This window comes from Glossina fuscipes, unplaced genomic scaffold (genome assembly GCF_014805625.2).
Source record: "Glossina fuscipes isolate IAEA_lab_2018 unplaced genomic scaffold, Yale_Gfus_2 0, whole genome shotgun sequence".
Lineage (NCBI taxonomy): Eukaryota > Metazoa > Arthropoda > Insecta > Diptera > Glossinidae > Glossina > Glossina fuscipes.
Window position 1 is genome coordinate 13,716,821 of NW_023998414.1, and position 22,712 is coordinate 13,739,532.

Here is a 22,712-nt window from a genome sequence, read left to right on the forward strand (position 1 = left end):
TTGGTTATAATTAAAGTAAATTTATTTAATTAAATTAACGTTTGCGATTTCTAGAGTCGCGTGAGGAATCTCTATGTGATCCTCTATGCGACGTTGTGTAAATACGGTGATGTTTGTTTGACGATGAAGACGATGTCGAATGATGGTGATGATGATGCATAGGAGCTGGCCGTTTTTCACGCTCCTGATATTTGTCACGTCTTTCGTGGTATTTCTCGCTGTTGCGTTCACGAGATGGTTTGCTGCAATATACGAAAAAAATTAGAAACGTCAGCAAAGTATCATACGTTCATCTTGTACCGCTTGCGATGTTTAGTATGTGGTGAACTGGATGGTGAGCGCGAATAATGGCGGGATTTTTTCTTCGGTTTTGGCGGTTGAGGTGAACGAGTTCTCGACCTTTCACGATCACGATTGGGCTTCTTGTAACGAGTAGGTGAGCCTGAACGAGATCTAGATCGCGTATGGGATCGTGAACGAGTATGTGAACGCGACCGCGAATGTGGTGTTCTTCTCGAATCGCGAGTATGTGATCTCGATCGCGACCGAGATCTAGAGTCTTTATCCGAAGATTTTTCGTTAGGCAATGGTAAAGGGATCGTTCGCTGTATGAAGCCTCCCCATGCATTATGAGAACCGTTATTGCGATCTACCGTGGTAACAGCAGGTGGAGTATTTTGTTCCTTAGTTTTAGTACGCGAATCCATATATTGCTTCTTCAATTCTTCTACCGCCGCTTCAAGCTTTTCTACATTCGGTTTACCACGTGTGTACAATTCCGTTACCCGATAGCATATATCAATTATATCATCTTCTGTTACCTGAAATACACCAAACCAAGGGTATGGGTATGATGGCAAAGGGATAGATAACTTGCGAGCACTTAAGTAAATACAGGCACAAGCAATTGTTTCTGGATTATAGCGCATGAACACATCGGTACGCAAAGAATCGTTCATAAAATTCCAGGACATTTGCATTAATTGCTCATGCTTCTCATATTTCAAAACTTGCAGATACATTACTATCAGCTTGTGAGGATGTTTAACGTGCACACAAAATCCCAACTCTTTTAAAACACGACGCTCAGCCTTGATAACTTGAGTTTTTAGATTTGTATAATATTGATCTAAAATCATTGGTGAAATTTCTCTAGAGAAATGAGGTTAATTAAAATACATACAAATATATTAAATTTACTTACTTTTGTCCGCGAACTTGTTTGATGTGATGGAATACATTAATTACATCTCTAATCCTTCGCAAAGCTTCCTCTATCTTCGATGCCAAGCATACACAGCTCATGGCGACCGTTTCATAATTGTGCCGCACAAAACTTTTTGAATAAAAGAATCGCTGAAAGATAACTTGTCCTGTGGCCATAGCAACTTGTGGCAGCTTCAGCAATATACCAGCTGTTTGTATTAGCTCACATCCTAATATACGTAGATCCTTCTCAGTTTCCGCATCTAAGCCATCTATACGTGACGGCGTCTGCTCGAGTTTAGCTTCTGGTATTAAACTGTTTTCCAACGTTAAGACAATTTTGTTGTAAAGGCGAGGAAAGGTTTTTTTGTTGTCTGTGCTCCCTGCATCATTATTGACAGGATTATTAACCATTTCAGCGGATTTTGTTACTTTGAAGAACTACTCTATAGGCACCACGATTTACTATAAAGCGCTGCCAGAATTAAAAATTCTTTGAAGAAATAATTACGACGATTGGATGCAATTCAAAAATATTAACATTTGGCAAATTATATGAAATTGGATCAAATAGTATTTAATGTTGTTTAAAGCGAAAACAGTTAAATTGTAGGCTTACATCAAGAAATTATTAAAGAAATTGCGTGGCCTTATTAACTACGGTTTTTTAATGCAAACAATAAACAATGCAACGATCGCTTATCGACACAATAGAGTTGCCGTACGCCCCAATCAAATTTAGTTGGTTATCGAACTAAATCAACTTCCGTCAACAAACTAACTTTATATACACAATAGGATCACCTTTTGTACCTCCCTTGTTTAGATATTATTTCTACATCTTGTTATAAATAGTAAAATTAGTATAAATGACAATTAAATCACATAGGCTATACACAGATCGTCTGACTTACTGACTTTTTTATAAATGTACGTCAAAGTACAACACAGAATGAATGAACATGAATTTTTAATAAAAAAAGGAATTTGCAGCATGAAACAATTCAGAAAGAGTCAAATATTACAACGAATCGCACACTTTAAAGTAGGTTTTTATACATATAAATTTGCATAATACAGGCACCCGTCTGTTAATATCGTGGTTATTATCTAACATTTATCTTACTTACACATACTAAAATAAAATTTATTGAAATATTACCTCACTGCAAAACAATCCAGTGTTCGAAAAGCATTTGCCTTAGGCTCTGTGCTATTTTTTTTATTTTTCGTATTTCCTTAACTAAAATAAGACAATAAATATTTTATGAATTATTATAGTTTTGTCATCTAAGTAAAAAAAGTGTTCATAAACTTAAGTGTAAGTAAGAAGTCTTATTCATATCTTACATATTCTTTAAACTTTATATAAAGTCTGATTAATTCAAAATCTCCATACCAAAAGTTGTTTCATTCTCTTTCGTTTCATTTATGCGGAAGATTTGTCATTAAAGTTCGTTGTTATTCTATTGGACAACAATTTATATTTATTATTTTAACATAGAATTGTAGTTAAGCATAAATAATAACAAATATAAAAATTTATCAATGCCTCGAGAATTGTGGGGAGAATTTTTAGATGATGAAAACATATCAAATGAAGAGCGTAAAATTATTCCTTTAGGTGCTAAGCGCATAAAACTTACCGAAATTCAAACTCGAAAGCCGCAAGAAGAGCAGAAAAAGTAATAAAATATAAAATTAACCGTTAAAATAATCTAGTGGAATAATATAATTTATTTTAAGTGTTACAGTAAAAATAAAAAATCCGCTAGTCACACAGACTATTGAAGTTATGAAACAAACGGAAATGTTACAATCACTCATTGATACGTATTCCAACAAATCGGTAAATGTAATTTAGGGGACATATACGTAACTCTTGAAATCAAAAATTTAAATTGCAGGGTACATCAAACTATTTACTAAATCCCTGCCAAATGATACCTGAAGTTGATTTTCCTCCGGAGAACGCCGCAGATTTTATCAGTAATGAAAAATTCGCTAAACCCATTTGGTTTATACCACCACAGGATACGAAATTTACCAAAGGAGTACCCCAATTGTATCCACAATTAAATACGGAAATTTGCAAAGCCTCATTGCGTAAAGCTGTTTGTGGCCAACTAAGAGTAGCAGGCTTTACAGATACAGCAGAATCGGCGTTGATACTTTTTGCCGATGCAATTGAGGAATTTATGCGCAATCTTTTACAGCAAGTACGTGAAATCCATGCCAATGATCCGAAACTGGAGACAAAACGCGATATCGAAGTAAAACATTTGGAAAAGGCATACTATTCAATGACAAACACCTCCTTGACGCAAGTACATAACTATTTCAAACATCATTTAATTGCTAGAAATCGTAGTGAGATTGAGGAATTTAATGGCGTCTTACATGAGTATGATAAACTCATGAAAGAAAGTCAAAATATGCAAAAAGATGAATTTCAGGAAACTGATTTTATGAATATATTTGAAATGCCTTCGACTTCAAATGGCGGCGCTAATGCTTCATCAGTACAAGACTTCTCTGGCTCGGTGACAAATTCAGGGAGTACAAGTGCAACAGTTTTGCATCAAAACAATATACTTGGTTTGTTGGATAATCAAACGCATATAACATTGCACTCAGAAGCTCAATCTAATAACGACATCCAAGCATATGCAAATGATATAAATCAACATTTACAAACTCATGAATAAACTTTTTAAAATTCTACTAAGGGTCTCGTTAAGGAATTACTTGCAAACATAACGCTAGTGAGAAATTTCTTGTTTTCGCAGACGTACGTTTGCTTGTGCATTGTTGATTTGAAAAATTAGCCGTCACTAATTAAAAATATTTTGATTTAGATACTTAATTTATAGTTATCGGATGTAGTAATAATTTCCATCTCTAATATTAATATTGCAAACAAACATAATAATCGTATATAGCGTAAGATATTAATTTTAGCAAGAGTATTTTTATTAAATATGTTCGGCGAATCTAGCGATTCGGATGATGATGTTCAAATAAAACAATTTTTGGAGGCAGCTGATTCAACACTATTAAACGATTCTCTCTTTCAAAAAAATCCCGCACCCGCGAGCGGTTTACATATTCCGAGCAAACCAAAGAATAATGAGTTTGAAAGCGATGTGACGGGCACGAATTCCAATGGTAAATTAAAGAACTAAGTTAGTCCCATCACAGTCTGCACTTCAAAAAGAATTTGCGAGATATTCAAAATATAGTAGTGTCCACAAGTTGAATTTCTTCTACATATTTCGAAATCTTCAATTTGCGCTCCTATCTTTTCCATATGTTCATTTTTAGATATACCTAAGTCTCAACGTTATTTGTCGGATGATGAGTTTGGCGAAAATGGAGTGCGACGTGATCTCATTTTCTCAGATGCCGTTCAAAGGCATATAACAAAAAAAATGAAAGCGATTTTAAATAACAAATATGAATTTTTCAATCAAAAGTTTCAAAGCGCTCACAAGGTAGATAAATATAAAAGTCCTGTGAAATTGTTAAGTGATGCTGGCTGTTATGTAAATGCTTACGAGGATTTTCAGTGTGATAATTTAGGACCAAGAAAGAAGCCAACAATCAAAAGAAGATCTATCGATAATGTAGCGGAAAACACCAAAACATCATTTAAAATATTAGCTGTGGATAGTTCATACATTCTTAACGGCTGTGATTTGAAATATTGGGCACCAAGAAAAGAACGTCCGGATAAAGTGTTTCATTACAGAATGGATAATAAAGGAGTTCTATATGCTAAAGAAAATTTAAATGAATTTAGTTTCTTAAGACAACGTAATCAATGGAATGAAAGTAAAATAAAATACCGAAATTGTGGTAAAATGCCTAAGAACACTTAGATAATAATAGACGAGTTTGATGTAATTAGTTAATGAATAAAGAGAATCCTTAATGGATTTTTTTTTTTTTTTTAGTTAGAAACATTTATAGGGTCCGCTATCGATTCTTTTACCATTTCCGACACTAAACAGCTGTTCATAAAATTGTTTATATGTGAAAATCAAAGAAGAAGAAGCGGAGTTTGCAATGCTTAAAAATTTTATATTGGCGCCGAATATCTGCTCTATTAAATTTTCGTGTGTAAGCAATTTTTTTCGGCTCAGTTACAAAATGTCTAATTTTTACGAAGGTAGTCTGGCGGTGAAAGATAATGAATTGAATTTGGATTTAACACTTTTAGGCGGACAAAGTTTTCGGTGAGAAGCAAAAATAAATTCTAATATATTCTTAATGTATCTTCTTTTAAGCTGGCTGAAATCTCTTAATTGCAAAGGCGAAGCCGAATGGCACGGTGTCGCCTTTAATGCCTTTTGGATGCTTCGTCAGAATCAAGAGCGTTTGTTCTATAAAGTTTATCCTAATCCGTTAGATTCTGGAATACGCGACAAGAAATATTACGAACAGCTCTTAAAGCGTTACTTACGTTTAGACTTTGATTTATTAAAATATGTGAATCAATGGCGTAAAGCGCATCAGCATTTCGACAAAATAGCAATACATTTAAAAGCCGTACGTGTTTTAAATCAGGATCCATTGGAAAATATTATCTCTTTTATATGTAGTCAAAATAATAATATTAAAAGGTTTGTATGGATCTATGAAAATTCGTTGACTTTTGTTTTTAACTTTTCACTAACCTAACAGGATATCAACTATGGTTCAGTGGTTATGCAATAAATACGGAGAGAAAATTGGACATTTTCAAGGCAGAGATGAATTCAGTTTTCCTACAATAACTTCCTTACTAGAATCCGAGAACCAAGTAAGCGGATATTTATTCTTTGATAAAAGAAGCTTTTACCTATTATTTAAAACGTTTTCAGTTGGAGTCATCATTACGCACTGCTAAATTTGGTTATCGCGCAAAATTTATTGCTCAATCTGTTCAAAAAATAAACGAATATGGAGGCTTAGAATGGTTCGAAAAACTACGTACTTTACCTTACAGTGAGGCTCGACAAGAGCTAGTACAATTGCCAGGTATTGGCTACAAAGTAGCAGATTGTATATGTCTAATGTCTTTAAATCATATGGATTCGGTGCCTGTTGATACACACATTTTTAAAATTGCCCAGCGCATTTATCTACCAGCCTTAGTAAATGTTAAAAGTGTTACTCCAAAAATCTACGACCAAATAGCAGAACATTTTCGTAAAGTCTATGGCGAATACGCTGGATGGGCACAAGCTGTAAGTCGCTTTATTTATGTTTAAAAGTTTTAAAGTTATAATGTTTAAGCTGGAAATCAATTCGTGTTTGACGTCATACATCATCGATGCATAAGTGTGGTCTTGAAACATCCCTCCTCTTGTAAGAATTTTTTTGTAAATCAATCATAAAACTCTTTCAATAATTACTTATTGCATTTGCGCTTAACTTTATAGCGAACATCGACAACTTTCAATAAAAACCAAACATAAATTTTCGATGGTTGTAAAGAAGTTTCTATACATCCTTCCTAAGATTGAAACGAGTATATTTAATTCTACTATTGATTCTTCTTTTTATCCTGGTCCCCAACATGATAACGTCAAAATCGAGTGTTGTATTTGGGTATCATAATCGATAAGGAACTCCCGTTTGCGAAGCATATTGCCCTAATGTGTAGTAAAGTCCAAGGTATGCTGAGAATGACTTATGCTATCAGAATGCATTTACTTCTTCATATCAGACAGAAATTGGCTCATGTTATTTCTATGCCACATATTCTGTATTGCTTCTCCTAAAACCATTGTAAATGGATTGCGAAGAATAGGTGTAGGGATCATATCTTCAGAGCCTTCTTAGGTTCACCTTTAGGGACTACATAAACGAAGGCATTTCAACTATCTATCGTATTAGAGTTTAATACATTAAAGCCAAATGTGCAATTTTCACATTGGTGAGAAATTTTCAGTGAATCTTACTTTTTTGAGTTAATTCTCGTATTTCGAGAATGAAAATCGTATCCAAGATGAAGTCGCAAAATAGAAGAGAAATATTTCGATATTTGCTTTTGCTTTATTTAATTTTTCAGTTTCAACGTGTAATTGTCTCATTTCAATTAGTCTGCTGGCAGACCAGTTATGAATAGAAGACTTTGTAATTGTTATATATGTGTATTTAAAATAGATGATGAGTACCTAGAAAGTGCTCCAAGCCGGATAAAACTTTCTAATTCATTCATGTCATGTAATTTTTCTTTTTTCAGATTGTTTTCTGTTCAGAACTGCAACAATTTCAATTGAAACATAACTTAGACGATTCCAATGTAGTCTCGCAAAAGAAATCCAGAGAGAGATGCCACGCACCTTGAACACGTGATACATGACATTATGTATTATATTATAGTTAGGAGCTTTTTTTAAACAATTTCTTTTTCTTCATTATTATAATAAATTAAAAACAGTTTGTTGCTTAATATTTTAGCACATTCACATTTAACAGTTTTAAATTTTCAATTTTTATTTCTTAATCAATAGCATAAATAAATATTTATTATTATTATTACTATTACCTCCCGTATAAATGCCATAAAATTTAGTATAAAAACAAAAATCATATTAAAAAAGTCATATTTTTACATATTCAAGCTCAGAAATGCATATTGAAACTGTTTTTAAAAATTTTATATATATAAACATGTATATATATAAACATTGATCTTTTAACCATCTCCGTGCTGTGTTTGATCTTCTTCGGCATTTTGCATGTGCTTTTGTTTGCTTTGTACCTTGAGAAAATGTAAAAACAATAATTAGTTAAATAAATATGAAATATCATAGTAAACATAGTATTATTTATTTATTTTTTTTCTTTAATTACTTGATTCGAGTCCTTATTGTCATTTTCTTGGGGGCTATCTGAACTGTCGGTAGTCTTAATAAATGACGAATAAAACGATGAGAAACTAGATCCGTCCATGTCATCGCTATTACCGTTACTGTCACTTTTTGGCTATTAATGAATGATTTCGAAAAGAAAAAAAGAAAAAAGTTAACTTCGCTTTGAAAGACATTATTATAGAAATAGTTTACTTTTAAACTATTTGAGTTGTGTTGCTCTGACACATAGTCACCCATGACAGAAGCTATGGGCGAGTCAGCAATACCTTTTTTGGATGAATCAGATGGCGCCTAAGTATAAAATTGAATATAAAAACATATTACGATAGCATAGAAGCCATGACAATTGCAACGTTTTCCTGCAACTTACCATATTTGAGCCAGGCTCTGCTTTTACTGATGTGGCTTGTGACGAGGGACGCTGCAAATGGGACGGCGTTATCGAATGGAAAGCTCCTTGCTGATTTTTCGTTGTAGATGGCGCGACCATCATAGTTTGTGACTGTTCATAAAAAAAAAAAAAAAAAAAAAAAAAAAAAATGAACTCGTTATTATATAATTTTAACCTTGAATTTTCCGATTTACATACCCTTTTATAATCAGTTTGTTGCGGAGGTAAATTTATTGTGTTTGCCACATTTGAAAAGGTAAGAGGCTGATACATCATAGCAGTCGCTGCGGGATGCGTATAAAAGAATGATGGATGAGGATAAACAACGCTTGCCATGTACTGGAGGGGTAATGTTTGAGTAGAGGTACTGGGCAATTCAGTGGGAATTCGTTTCGCGGTAACAGGACCAGCTCCCGTAGCGGGAATGTAATAGATGGTAGGAAAGATGCTATGCTGCGGCGTAAAACCACTTTGGGACACTATTTGCGGAGTGGGTGTAGCGGGTGTCGTTAAGCCCAAAGAAAATGGTGGCCATAGATTAATATTACGAGCACGGGATAAGCCACTATTATATGGGCTAGGTAAAGTTGTGCCCCAAGTTGTTTGTAGATTACCAAACATTTTAGGCGAATTGTTATGATCAACGAAATCTCTTTGCATTTCCATATGATTAGTGTGCTGCTGTTTGGGTTTGTTCGCGTCGCCTTCCCAAGAATGCGAACCTCCCCTTTTGATCCCATGCCCCGGTCCGCTATACTCTAATAATTTCTCATTGGTCTTTTTATTTTTTTCTCCATTACGTCCACGCGCTTCTCTATGCTTTTTCAGCATAAATTTCTCCATTTCATCATTATGTTTATTTAATAATGATTCTGTCAGTGTAACTAATGGTACACTTCCAGAGGACGTGCCTGTTCCTGTATTGCTGGTGTTAGTAACGCTGCCCATATGCAAATTACTTCCCGAAGTAAAATTTCCTGAAGAACCGCTGCCACCGCTGCCTTCAAAGCATTGCACCGGACTTAAAGTACTTCTGCCCTCAGCTGGTGCACTATAAGATGGTTCATTTTTTAGTGGATCATACTCTATCGGTGCCATCATATGTTTGCTACTAAAAAAACGCTGCAAATTTTCATTGTAATTAAGCTGATTATAACTTGGCGGAGTTTCCGAAGAACTTTTGCTATCATAATACTCGTGATGTGGTGAAATCTCACCTAACATCACTGAGTCCCTTTCAGAAACGGTTAATTCATTTTCATTAGGTAAATCTAGTTTTAGATCAGTACGTGATACTTCATCCATTAAAGTTTCCATATAGGAGGCTAAAGCCTGGCAACGTCTTGAAACTTCTTGTTTTACCGTCTCTAGGGGTCGTGACACGGTTTCCGATAGCAATTTCAGAATATCTTCCTTAATTCGTGCGACACGACTCTGCGCTTCTTCTGAAAGTTTGAGTTTATTAGCTACCGGAGATTCAAACACGTTACAAAGTTTGGGACCTAAAAAGAAAATTTCTTTATTGTTCAATTTTGTAAATGTGATTGGTTTTTGTCACCTTGAAAGACACGATGATGTCCGACAACAAATTCCAATTTTCTGGACCATGGATTAACAAAACTTGTCCATTCTGTATCCAATAAAACGTAACAACCGTTCTGAATAAGGTAACGATAGGGTTTGCTGCAGAACGAAGTTCCTGCCCTTTGTCCTTTCTTCATGACAGTCTCGTAGATTTGTTTCAAAACGATGAGATCTTCATGATGATAAAAATCTAAAATAGAACGTCCTATAAGATCTTGCGGTAGATAGCCCAAGGCTGATACTGCAGCACTATCCACATGCGATATAATACCAGTAGCTGTATGACGTATGGAAAATTTTGGATGCTTGTGCGAGAGTACTTCATCGGCGACTGGAAGAGAAAATCGTGAATCGCAAAGCCATACTAAAGTTGAAATTATGTTAAAAAAATTACCTTTATACGAAGTTTTTATGGGCGTAGCGCATATAACGAGTAACATATTTGCGCCACCTGGTAAATAGCTATCAGGTCTTGCTTCTTCGGGCGCTTCACGAAATGTTAATGCCAAACGAAAGGGTTCGTATCTAATCGGTCGACCAGGAACACCGTAACCATTTGATTTGAGGCCACGATATCTACGAAGCATAACACAGAACGAACTGCGAGCATCACGTGGTATACTACTGCGCGACTCGGCTATCGGTATACCCGTAGTTATTTGACTGGCAAAGGTCGCTCGATCCTTGGAATGAACGAAATCAATAAATGACCTACCCAACCACATGTCGCGTGGAAAGCCAAGTACATCGGTAATACTGGGCGTTGTGTAAAGTACGATACCATCATGCATCGATATAACGCAACAAAAACTTTCCTAATCACGGAAGAAAAAAAAAAACTTGACTTGAAAAAGTTATTCCATAAAGGCAACTAGGAAAGAAATGAAAGAGGAGAGAAGGACATAAGAACGATTGAACAGAAAAATAAATTAAATAATAGACTCGACGCTAAAAGCAGCGAGTATTTGCCCGGCCCATAGCCTTTGGCTGCATGAATTTGATAAAGACGCTTTCAATTTTGAAATTTGGGCCCTAACCCTTCAGTATACGTCTTTTAAGTATATTTATATATATATATATATATATATATATATACCCGTCTTGCCAAATAAGATATGACGGCAGTTTTGCGAACGTTAAGCTAAGAGTTAACATAAGACCATAGATAAGCAGTCGAAACGCGTTGTCGAAAAGATTTGAAATTATTCGCTGGCTACAATGTCATCTTAAAAAAAAAAAAAAAAAATTTTTTTTGAAAAAAAAACAAAAAATTGAAAAACATACAAGAACGACATTATATTCGGCTTAACACGAAGCTTTGCATATCCACCCACTACACTTGACTTACTCATATAAAAACAAAGTCGTGCACTTGGACTGCAACCGTTTTATTTACAAAAACGGAATCTAAGTAGTTAAGAAAATATGACTGGTTCTTCAAGATGTATTAAATATTAGCACAATGTAGACCATGCAGACTATGACGCATGGTTTCGTCATCTTCGCTTCAAGTCAAGTTCGCCTACAAATTGTTTTCGCTGCAATTTAACAAATTTGTAGAGTTTCTCCTGGCGCCCTATTGTAGGTGGCCTTCATCGAATGCTTCGTAATCTTTCAGGTTGGATACGAGGGCACTTGGACTGCAGCGTCATAATATGTTGTAGTTCGATATTTACCAAAATATCATCCACTTTATCTTTACTGGGTTATATCGAATGGCTGAGCCTAAGAACTGCAGCATTTATCGTAAATTTAATTACTTGAACGCACACTGTCACATGATCTTCAACTTGATCCGTAGCGATTTGTATACTTTCCGATTTAGAAGATTTACACTTCTTCGTATGCGAAAATTTCAATATTTTTTAGATCTCTTTGGAGTTTTACACGATTTTCATGACTAGAATTCTTGCCAATTTCTCATCTCTCTCAAGCCGCATAGCAAAAAAAAGGGATCATGAACTGCTTCGAAGCAGCATAACCAGATAATCCATTCCTACTAAACGATCGATCATCAATGAAAAACGCTTATTATTGGAAAGTAATGAATGAATATATTGGACATAAGAGTGATTATGCAAGATCATATGGCGTTTGATTGCGAAACGAGCGCAATGTCCATGCAGCCTTGACTTGAAGTCATCTGGTTACGTTTCACTTCAAAGTTTGCGAAATGCATTGAATCGTAAGATTAAACGCTATTGAATATAATTTGATGAAATCCATGCATTAACCGAAATTACTTTCATTTGTTATAATATGTAGTCTAATGTCTATTATACCTTACAGATTCTAAGCAGTTTAGATATTACAAAGGGAATAACGAAATGAATAACCTGCATAAGTCTTTGATGGATATGCAATAAAAATTGTTTTAATGTAAAGTTTAGCGGGATTTTGGATAAGAGATTATATGAATTTTATATATTTACTGCTTGCACTTTTACTCTGAGCTCACCTCCTTAATTTTTTCTGGTTTAGTAGAGGTTTCCAATTTGGCAGGAGCTGATTCACAAGTCTTCTCAGATTTTGTACCTTGTTGTATAGCTACTGAATACATTAACGTATATATATATATATAGAAATAATTACATTTAGAAGTACAAAAAACATATGTACATATACGCATATATTTTAATAGGTTGGCAAGAAAGAAATTTCGAGAAAATTTAAATATTCTTGTATTCATTCATATATTTATTACATATGAACAGTTTAGGTTGAAAGTGGGCTAAGTCATTTTTTTAAGCAAAATTTTTTTTTTGTTTCTACCGGTTATTGAGATTTAATAATCGCTTGTAATGTTGTTGTTGTTAGGATTAACTGTATTTTTTGGTACACCATTTATGATACAGGATATAGTGCGGATGCAAGTAACACTTAGATGGACTTAAGGTAGACCCAACTTTTGTTAAAACGATCTAAGCTTGTCGGTGCGTTCGTTCGACGTTTGACATAAACATGAAGTGGACGAAGTTTGAACCAAATGTGTCTGTTTCTTGGACCTCACTCTATATAAGATTTCCTATGAGAAAATTTTCACTTTTTAATATTATATGACGAAAATTACTCAATGCTAGCAATTTAGCAGAAAAATTACCGGGTAAAAAATTTGCATCACATAGCCCTATTTTTTAGAACTTAGCGTGTGTAGGGGTTATCGCGCCCCTATATATGGGGAGAAAGTTTCATTTCATGTTTTACATGACGGCAACTGAAAACTAATAAAATTTTTAGTAAGTAAATTAAGTTTGCTATTAAGTTTTGATCACGTTATGTGATGTGATGTTCGGGGCATACTCCGATATGTGGGCTTTGTGTAACTTTTATTGTACTATTACCAAAACTAGCGAATAACTGTATTAGGCGAAGTGGTGTAGGGTATCTAATCGTCGTCTTTGCCCGACTATAATATTCTTACCTGCATTTTTTTTTGGGAAAACATGACTTATCCCAATTTCCAAAATAAATAATAGAGAGAGGCAGATAGATAGCTTTAAAATATTTCTTTCTCACTTATTGAATAAATGTTTTCTTCTCCTTTTCCCTCCTCCAACTGTTACATATATCCTTATAGACATATATACTTATACATATATATATATATATATATATCATATCGTCTATCATATATGATATAGATAAACGTGGAAAAGTAACTGAGAGAATGATAGACGAAAACGTAATTTTCTTCTGCCAAACCAAATGCAGATAATATTTAATTACTAACCTAATTGTGGTGATGGTGTTGGGCATGGTAAGGGCTTTTCAGATATTTTATCGTTTGTATCTTTCTCTAAATTCTCTTTTATATCCAGACGAGAGGTTTGTGCTGAAAATAATCAAATAAAATCAAAATAACTGTCGATTTCGAAAAGCTTTCGCCGTTTGCCTCCATTTATGCATCCAACGTACCAATGGAAATATCTTTGTGTGATAATTGTTCATCATTATCATGTTGACATGATTCTGGTACTTGTGGACCATCTTCGGGTGCGCTTTCGAGTACATTTCCGACCGTCGAAGATGAACATTTTAGCTTCTTCTTCTTGCGTGCCTTATCTTTGCCACGTTTTGGGATATGTATCTCACTGTATGAAATGCAAATGAAAATGGAATTAAATCGTGAACTTCCCAAAAAATTTTTATATCGTTCAACCTGCTAGTTTGAGTTGAAGGTTTACCACCATAACCACTACTGCCGGAAGAGTGACTGCCACTAAGACGTGATTTTGAGCTGCCACTGAAAATATATATGTAAATAAAAAATGATTTATTCATTTTACCTTTATTCCTTTTTTTGTTGTTATTTATGATAAACTATTAAAATTTTTATAGAGAAAAATTTTCTTACAATTTCATGTATTTATTCACGAGAAGTGAAACACATTTCCCTTACCCTATGAATACATGATACGAAATCAAATATGGTTTCTCATAAGACCATAGTCTCACCATTATTTTTGTACAGATTATTAAAGATGTATGTAATACGTGACATAATTGCGATGATGGACGATGTCTTCCCTGTTAATCATTTCTGGACTCTTTTCTTCTATTAAGCGATTTAATAATATTAGCTGTTAGCAGGAGGGAATGAAATCAATCGCTAGGTCACAATGTTCCAATTATACCGAAGATGAAGGTTGAACCTATTTTTGCACCTAGCTTTACGCAAATGTTCTAAAACTGTTACGTGATCAACGGTTGGTCTACCGGCGATTTTACAAACAAAATGAAATGTGGTAGCGATTGATCAACAACGATTAATCGAGTAGAACGCCGAGCGCAGAGAGAGACTTTGATTCCGTATTCTCATCATAGACGCTGTAATTTTAGTGCTTCATCTCAATACTTGAAACTTAACGAAGTTATCAGTCACTTGGGTCAGAAACTCACGTCAATAAAGAGTAGGTGTACTTAAGTCTTGGACGTGTAACTCTGCCTTATGCAAATAGAGCGGATTGTTATAAATATATGTTATATATATATATTTATATATTTATATTAATAATATAGTGTAAGAATATAAATGGATTTAAATAGTGGCGGACTACATATGTATGCTTCTTCATCCATCTATTGATAAGATAGGATTAGGAAATTTGAACTAAAGCAATAAAAGTAGTTTTTTTTACCGATCAAAGGATTCTTTTGGAGTTTTATTTTTCTACTCGTAAAAACCAGATAGCGTCCGTTAGACCAAACTGAAATAAGACCTAAGAAGGAAAGAAGACCCATGACTCATATGCCGCTATAACGGAATATATTTGTACTATATCTTAATCGTCTTAATCGTTTAATTAAAAAAATACTGCAATCGACTTTAGCTACACTTCTTACGTTAAATCAATAGTTTATTCCAAATTAGTTAAAGTAAAAAAAAAGTTAAATTATTATACGTTAAACCAGTTGCGGTACAGTGTATGTTAAGTTTGTGCAGATGTGCATAGCCATAAAAAAAACGTTGTAACCGATCTTTTTTGCATTATATCGATCAATTGAGCAACAAATTAAGTTTAGCTGTCCGTCTGTCCATATGATATCTGCCCATTTTTCAAATATTTTCATGAAGATGAAAGCAATTGGGACGAGACCACTTTTCCGATTACTTTCCATATAAGTGTAGGGTAAACCGAGGCCGACTATGGTGTATTTCTTCACTTTTTCGCTTTTTTCTAAAATTTCTACTAACAGATACATAACAAAATAGATAAACTATTTGGAGAAGTGATACTCTTTCTACATCTGGATCTGGGTTTATCGTAAAATATTTACGTTTGTCTGTTTCCTTTGAGGTTACGTAAAATCGCTTTTTGTCAGTTCAACTCGCAACCTGTATTAAGGCGTTGCTCAAGCTTCAGGGCTATTTTTTTTTTTTTTTTTTTTTTTTTTTTTTTTTTTTTGAATAAAAATTAACTTTCATGGGCAGATGAAAAAGGAGCTGAGAGCGTTAATTCTGTTTCGAATTTATCGATTAAACTACTGGTTTGTGAAGCTTTTTAAACGAAGATGGACCAATGCAGATGCCATCTGACTGCGGAGATGGGTGGCTGCATATAGATATGCTACACATTTGGGACCAGAACGTAGTTATTGAAAAATTTTCTAAATATAAAGCTTTATGCAAAACAGATCCTTCTTACTAGAGGCAAATATAATTTTCTCGTTCTCCTTAATAATAATAATAATAATAATAATATCAAATAGTTTGATATAAGGTATCCATAGGATGTTTTGAGTTATTACTTACCTTCTTTGCGATTGACTGTTACTGCAGCTGTTCGAATAGGCTGAATCCGAGACCTTAGTATTATGTGTTGATTCCGTAGATTCGCCTTCCATTTTTACTTTATTTTAATTTTTATTTTTATGATACGTATCCGAAATGATTCTCTTTTATGAAAATTAACGTTAATGCTTCAATAATACTAAGCAATATGCAAATGTTTTTTTTTTTTTTGTTAAATATTCTTAAGGATTCCTGGTTGAATAATTTTCGATCTTACTTTCATTCTATATAGAAAAAATTAAAAAAAAAGAATTTTATAATAAAACACAACGACGAACCTTGAATTACGCAACAATTTATTTTTTATTTATTCAAAATGCGTTGTTTTGTATGCAAAAGTAAAACAAAACAAAAAGGAACACTTTTAAGTAAGCCATCCAGACGGTATTCACGCTTTTCAAACATTTTTTAAAAGTTTAGAAGAAATTTTCAAATTTTGTTTGTTACAAAAAAAAAAAAAAAAAAAAAAAATCAATTTGAAATACATATATGCAGAGGGGATTCAAACATTAGTATACTTTGCAGTTCTTTCGCTAAAAATTATTTACGTAAATAGAAAATATTAAGTAGCTTGCATAGTGAACAAGAAATATTTCACTTGTTAGACCGAAATGCAAATTTTAATTGAAAAGCCAGTAAAAAAACTATAGTTAGCCACGACTCACTATGAATAAATCTATACCATCCTGCAGTTATTCAGGTAGCGATAATGTGTTTTAGGTATGGTCCGATCCGAATCATTTTTAATAGCGTCCGTCCTTGGGACAGAATATCATGGAGTACGGGCCGACAGACGGACGGACAGACATGCAAAAAGTGATTCTGATTTGTTTGGTACAACAAAAAGTGAATCTGTCTTAAGTTCTTCTGCTGGTTGCATATATCCGCAGAAACTAAAATATACTCTTTTATCACAAGGTGGTGCCCTGTAACTAGAAGTTGAAGAATTTTTGCCATCTTTCTTAACCTTACATAACTTATTATAAACTTTGCATGTTTTATTTTGTCATCAGTGTTCGCGAGTTCAAAACTCAGTGCATTAGAGGTAGAGGATACTCGGTCGTAGCTATCGGGAATGCTCAATCAGTGAATCGATTGTAAACGCATTCACTGGACAATTGCTATCTCTCTTTCTCTCTCTTCCCTCACTTGTTGCTCACCGGCAGATATATGCCTCTTTGGGGATATAATGATACGGGAAAAGTTCTCCGTTTGCTTTCTGGGGTAGGCGGTTAGCTTTTTCGTAGAGTGAAAGGCCGTAATGTTTTGACATACAAACAAGATGTAGTTCCACTACTGAGAAAAATCGATCTAGTCTCACAAGCATTCCTTGTTCGCTTGTGAATGTGCCTAAAAGCGAGGCCGGATTAATGAAAGTGAAAATTGAGACTTACTGAAGAGGGCCGAGTAGGCAAGGAATCTCAGTTAATAAGTGAATGGCCGTTAATTCAAATCTCAAGTGCAGTAGAGTTTTTAATAAGATGCTAGCGCTTGAAGACTTTGCTTAGAGAATAATTTCTGCAATTATATGGCCATGGGTGTCCCTAAAGGTAGCAAAGTTTTTATTAAATCTTTAGATCGATATGTGTTCTATATATGTCCGTGCGTAGCGTCATCCCTGGTTCTGAAAGTAGACGTATATAAAACACATTTCTGACCCAGATGTGGATCAAGCTCCTATTAGTTAAATGATTTTACAATTAAGGATTATTATCCCTTTGGTGTACAAAAATAATTAGTAGGCGTGGTTTGTAGGTTAAAAAATGCCATTTTTAACTATGAAAATCGTGAACGCTAGAGAAAAGTGATAATCGATTTGCTGTACCATAAAGTAGATGATTTCGACTTGGATGATATGTGTATTCGTAGGAGAACATTGCAGTACGCCATACATTGTGTGAGCAAATCAATTTATTAAGTGAATGGTGCAATGATCGTTTAACCTTCAAAAATGGTCATACAATTTTATGGAACTTTTTGCTTTGACATTTTATTCCAACATCGGCTTAATCCAATAAATACCACAATCTCTCAATGACCTTACTCGCCACGATTATACATGTTGTTGGTGATATAAGAACAGTTTTATGTGGAAAATTGTGCAAAAAGTTGATTGGTTCCAGTATTGAGTTTTAACAGTCATTCAGAGAGGAGGACATTTATGTATGCCATGAAAAAAATTCATGTTGATGTTTTTTGCGGTTTAGTTGTTAGTAAAAATTAGAAAAAATAAAAAAACATTTATTTATATAGTGTGAAGAATTTCCTACGATGTTTCACCAAGTCATAGAGTGAATTACACAAAATATATTTTTTGAGTGTAATAGAAAGGGAAAAGAAAACAAAAGTAAAAGAAAAACAAAAACAAAAAAAAAAAAAACATTTCAAGCAAAAAAGCTTTTATAACAAATACTGAAATTCTTATTCTGCATGTGTCACTTTCACGTGCGCAAACACACACACACACGCACAATACAGCTCTGGAAATAAATAAAAACGTTGTGTAACAGAGCTAGTGTTGCGATAACGCGCACGTTTGCTGTTGACTTTAAAATAAACGTTAACGTGTGTGTTAAGTAAGTAAGCAAATCTAAATTTTATATATCCAAATATAAATGCATTCAATATATTTTACTTATTAAATTAAACTTACTGCATGACTTCTAAATAAATCAGGACTTAACGGCAAGTCATAGAAAAAGAAAAAAATCTTTATTTTCTAAGTAAAGTAAGGTTTTTTTTTTCTTTTTTTCTCATTTTACTGCAGCGTATGCTTTGGGGAAACCTTTTCATATAGTGGCAGAGCGAAAAATATTAGTTAAGGAATCGAAATTTCAAATGTGCTTTTTAATGGGCGTGCCAGGCGTCCAACTTTTTAAAGCATAGTACGTTTTTTTTACACCACGAAATGCTACTGTAACGAAAAACGCAACGCATAGCCTATAAAATTTGTAGAGAATGCCTTAAAAAGTCTGAAAAGTTAGGGCAGAAAATAATATCTATTAAGAAAATATTGTGAAAGGAATCGAAATTTGAAAATTCAACTTTAATGCACTTACTATATATATATATATATATATATATATATGTAAATTGTGATAGTAAGTAAAGTAATGAAATTTAAGGCATTTAACGAAAAATGCAACGAACGTTTTATGAAATTTACGCTTGACCCGTTAACTAAGTACTTGAGGGACTACATTAAGGTCTAACGTGTTGGTATGCAAATGTTGAGAAAGCATCGGCCCAACTTATGTTTAATGTATAAGTAGTCGCATCACTGCTGCTCATTTCTGTCAGGTATGTTCAGATTTTGTTTTGCTTTTGTTGAATGTTTTTAGAAAAATTCTGATTTTTGTTTTTTTTTTTTTTTAGTCAATTTTTTAATTTTTTAATTTTATCATCACATAGATAAATATGTGTCTTATTATATTTGGTTAACTTTGTTAATACATTAACTTTACGGATTAATCGATGCTAATTTAACTTTCCCCCCTCCCGCACATGCCCCAACCCTCCTAAACGTTACATGAAGAACGTTAAATCTAGCACATTAAACGTTGAAGCTTACATTTGATCAATCATTGAAATCATTTAGCTTTTGAATGTGCAAAGTAAAATAAATTGCTTAGGATGTTATATATCGCACTGGCATAGCATGGCATTTAATTGGAAAGAAAGGCATAATAATGCATAATGCAAAGTTAATATTAAAACCAAAAAAAAAATAGTCTATAAATAATTATAATTTTTCCGATTAAAAGAGTTAAAAATAAAATATTTTTGTTATTTATATTGAAATAAATTTCTTCATCACACTTTTGCTTTTTACTACAAAACAACGTTTCATAAATAAATAAAAAAAAAACACAAGAAATTACAATTATATTTTTTCTTACATTCTTTTAAATGTTTTTCCATTGCCGTCATGGAATAATTAAGTAAATAATTTATTTATTATATAATTCTTTTTAACTAGTTTAACAACTTTTTTTTTTATCCTTTTTCGCTTTTCACTTTTTGTTTTGGATTTTAATTCATTGTTTTTTTTTTGTTTTTTTTTTTTTTTTTTTTTTGTTTATTATATTATGAATGACTTTTAATTAGTTAAAGTACTTTCGATAGATATTTTACTCAAATTATTTAAGAAATATTTCTCTTATTTCTTTTTGATTTTTTTTGTTTTTATTCAAAATTTATTTCACTTTATTTCTTACTCTTATCATACAATATCGAGAACGAATTGCGACTTGACTATAAGAACTTCATATGTCTACTGACAGTTAAACAATTTTCCTAGCGTATATGGTCTGCTCAGCGCTTAAGTACAAAAACAAACAAAAACGTTTTTATTGCGATTCAAATTGGTCACGTACTTGTGCACACATGCTTCGTCGGTACTGCATTTACGGTCGCTGTACTAAATAAAAAAAAAAAAAAAAAAAAAAAAAAAAAAACAGCAGAAAAAAGTAAATTCAGGGCTTCATCGTTCCTCTATAGCTAACCTGCTTGTCTCTTAATCTTGTTCACCTTCCATAGCCATAGTTCACTTCGCTGCGACGTTCAGTTGCTGCGTTTTTATTAACATGTATTTGTAATATTTTTATTTATTTTTATTTATTTAGTTATATATATATATATATATATATATATATATATATATATATACATGGCTGTTGTTGTTTACATATTCTATACAATTTTGAAAGCATTAAAGAATGTGGTCAGACTTTACGTTTGGCTTTGCTCTCAATCATCAATTCATTCATCGTATAATAGAGAAAAACGCGATTCGTACACATTGACATGTGTATTTGAATCACCGTGCGGCAGTCGTTTCGTTTGTAATCACGCATCTATAACACGTGAGTTTGTTACGTTACCTTTACAATTGTATTCTATAAAGTGGGTTTTTAATTTTCTTTTCTCACATTCACATTCTCTCTCCCCTAAATAAATATTCCGTTACTATTGCCATTCGGTTAATGCTTACATGCTTATATATTACTTAGGTTTATCGACAATGAATAATACATTTAAATAGCAAATCAAACTATTTCATATTATGAAGGAAGTATTTCATATATACATATTCGTAGCATAACATGGAGATGAAATGGTTTATCACCTTTCAATCAGATCTATGTCTAAATTAAATGCTACCAACTGTTTCCAACTATGGTTAAGATTTTGCCAATTTTTATATAAGACATAAGACATTTTTATATAAGACATTTTTTCTTCTTCAAATCTATTCCGGCATCGTTCACATATATGCACATGTTGTACATATACACATCGAGCGATAAGTCCGTAGCATTATATATAGACGCTGCCACTATTGACGAATTCATACGATTTTTAGATAATACGAACCTTGCAATTAATGACGGATTTAAGTGACGTTGTTAGTTTGAATTCTTTGCAAGGCATTTAGCGGTCTACTGTCCGCTCGACTGACTAGCAATGTGACTCTGGCGTGTAATAATGAATCTATGTTTCATCTATTCTCACATAACGCTTAAAAAATCTTTTTATTATTTCACTTAAGCAGCATTAAACAACGCTCTGAGTCATCAATGCGCCGTTGTCAAAAGTGGTCCCCATTGCGAATAGATTTTTCCCATGCAAAACAGTAAATAAATTGTCTTCGGATATCATTAAGGTGTCAGTTATCTCAGGCAACTACGTTTTTCGGTTATCGAAAATGGCAAAATCGGCTCTTGCCAAACACCAGAACAACGAACAGGAACGGTCCCGCTTTAACACACTGATAATGATTTTTTTAAGTAAGAATTGAACCGAAATTTAACTTGAAATCAAAATTGAGTTTAACTTTTCCATTAATAAACTATGACTATACAGTATCGAAGGGCTTGGCGAAACTGTCATAGTCAAGACGGAAGTTCTCAAGGACTTCCAGGCTCATCACATTCGTCGGACACATTGCAGACAGTTACTAAAAATCATACACTTGTCTTTAATACCCTAACGAAGATGGATAGGCGCAGTTTATTTAACTAATCAGGTGAGTGTAACGTTGTGCCCAAGATCTGTCTATCAGAAGTTTTCTCGGATATGTAATTTCACGTTTTGCTGATATGAATCGACTATCAAGATCGTACGATTCCTTATCACTGGACTTTGCTCTGTCAGATTGCGCGAGGGAATGAGTTAGTACGAACAATCCTCAAATCTTTGACGTTCTGAAAATGAAAATCCGTCACGTTATGACCGGACTATTGCCCGAATTAGTGTGTGGAGACAATTCATGGAAAATCATCTCAAAAAATCCCGGCTGTATTCCACAAAAAATTGAAAAAAATAAAATTTCATCCAAATCTCAGTCAGAAGCATGCTCCATTCACATTTA

At 33.4% G+C, this 22,712-nt stretch overlaps 5 protein-coding genes across 9 annotated transcripts; 3 read left to right on the plus strand and 2 right to left on the minus strand.

Annotated features, from left to right (window-relative positions):
• Nucleotides 1-26: 26 nt before the first annotated feature.
• Nucleotides 27-1,888, minus strand: LOC119636999 (cyclin-L1). The gene is made up of 3 exons (XM_038032775.1): nt 1,205-1,888; nt 301-1,152; nt 27-242 (listed from the first exon to the last, which is right to left on the minus strand). Exons 1-3 carry the CDS (start codon nt 1,618-1,620, stop codon nt 35-37), a joined length of 1,476 nt encoding a protein of 491 aa, XP_037888703.1. The 5' UTR covers nt 1,621-1,888; the 3' UTR covers nt 27-34.
• A 773-nt stretch (nt 1,889-2,661) lies between these two features.
• On the plus strand, nt 2,662-3,973 carry LOC119637031. 2 transcript variants are annotated; one of them, XM_038032807.1, is made up of 3 exons: nt 2,662-2,891; nt 2,953-3,055; nt 3,114-3,973. In XM_038032807.1, exons 1-3 carry the CDS (start codon nt 2,755-2,757, stop codon nt 3,912-3,914), a joined length of 1,041 nt encoding a protein of 346 aa, XP_037888735.1. In that variant the 5' UTR covers nt 2,662-2,754; the 3' UTR covers nt 3,915-3,973. The 2 variants fall into 2 exon arrangements, with proteins under 2 accessions (XP_037888735.1, XP_037888744.1); XM_038032816.1 differs by having other exon boundaries at nt 2,816-2,891; nt 2,961-3,055.
• A 199-nt stretch (nt 3,974-4,172) lies between these two features.
• On the plus strand, nt 4,173-5,087 carry LOC119644831. The gene is made up of 2 exons (XM_038044590.1): nt 4,173-4,374; nt 4,531-5,087. The coding sequence occupies exons 1-2, from the start codon at nt 4,188-4,190 to the stop codon at nt 5,085-5,087; spliced, it is 744 nt and encodes a 247-aa protein (XP_037900518.1). The 5' UTR covers nt 4,173-4,187.
• Nucleotides 5,088-5,195: 108 nt separating this feature from the next.
• Nucleotides 5,196-7,731, plus strand: LOC119641860 (N-glycosylase/DNA lyase). Its single transcript, XM_038040747.1, has 5 exons — nt 5,196-5,444; nt 5,496-5,831; nt 5,893-6,010; nt 6,072-6,437; nt 7,439-7,731. The coding sequence occupies exons 1-5, from the start codon at nt 5,275-5,277 to the stop codon at nt 7,541-7,543; spliced, it is 1,095 nt and encodes a 364-aa protein (XP_037896675.1). The 5' UTR covers nt 5,196-5,274; the 3' UTR covers nt 7,544-7,731.
• Nucleotides 7,732-7,876: 145 nt separating this feature from the next.
• LOC119644641 (period circadian protein) lies at nt 7,877-20,648 on the minus strand. 4 transcript variants are annotated; one of them, XM_038044278.1, is made up of 13 exons: nt 20,239-20,276; nt 16,301-16,563; nt 14,207-14,290; nt 13,963-14,138; nt 13,778-13,879; nt 12,506-12,594; nt 10,442-10,862; nt 10,022-10,378; nt 8,662-9,965; nt 8,443-8,574; nt 8,265-8,363; nt 8,053-8,184; nt 7,877-7,960 (listed from the first exon to the last, which is right to left on the minus strand). In XM_038044278.1, exons 2-13 carry the CDS (start codon nt 16,390-16,392, stop codon nt 7,895-7,897), a joined length of 3,054 nt encoding a protein of 1,017 aa, XP_037900206.1. In that variant the 5' UTR covers nt 16,393-16,563; nt 20,239-20,276; the 3' UTR covers nt 7,877-7,894. The 4 variants fall into 4 exon arrangements, with proteins under 4 accessions (XP_037900206.1, XP_037900205.1, XP_037900204.1 ...); XM_038044276.1 differs by lacking the exon at nt 20,239-20,276 and adding an exon at nt 20,557-20,648 and having other exon boundaries at nt 7,895-7,960; nt 12,506-12,597; XM_038044275.1 differs by having other exon boundaries at nt 7,895-7,960; nt 12,506-12,597.
• Between the last annotated feature and the right edge of the window lie 2,064 nt (nt 20,649-22,712).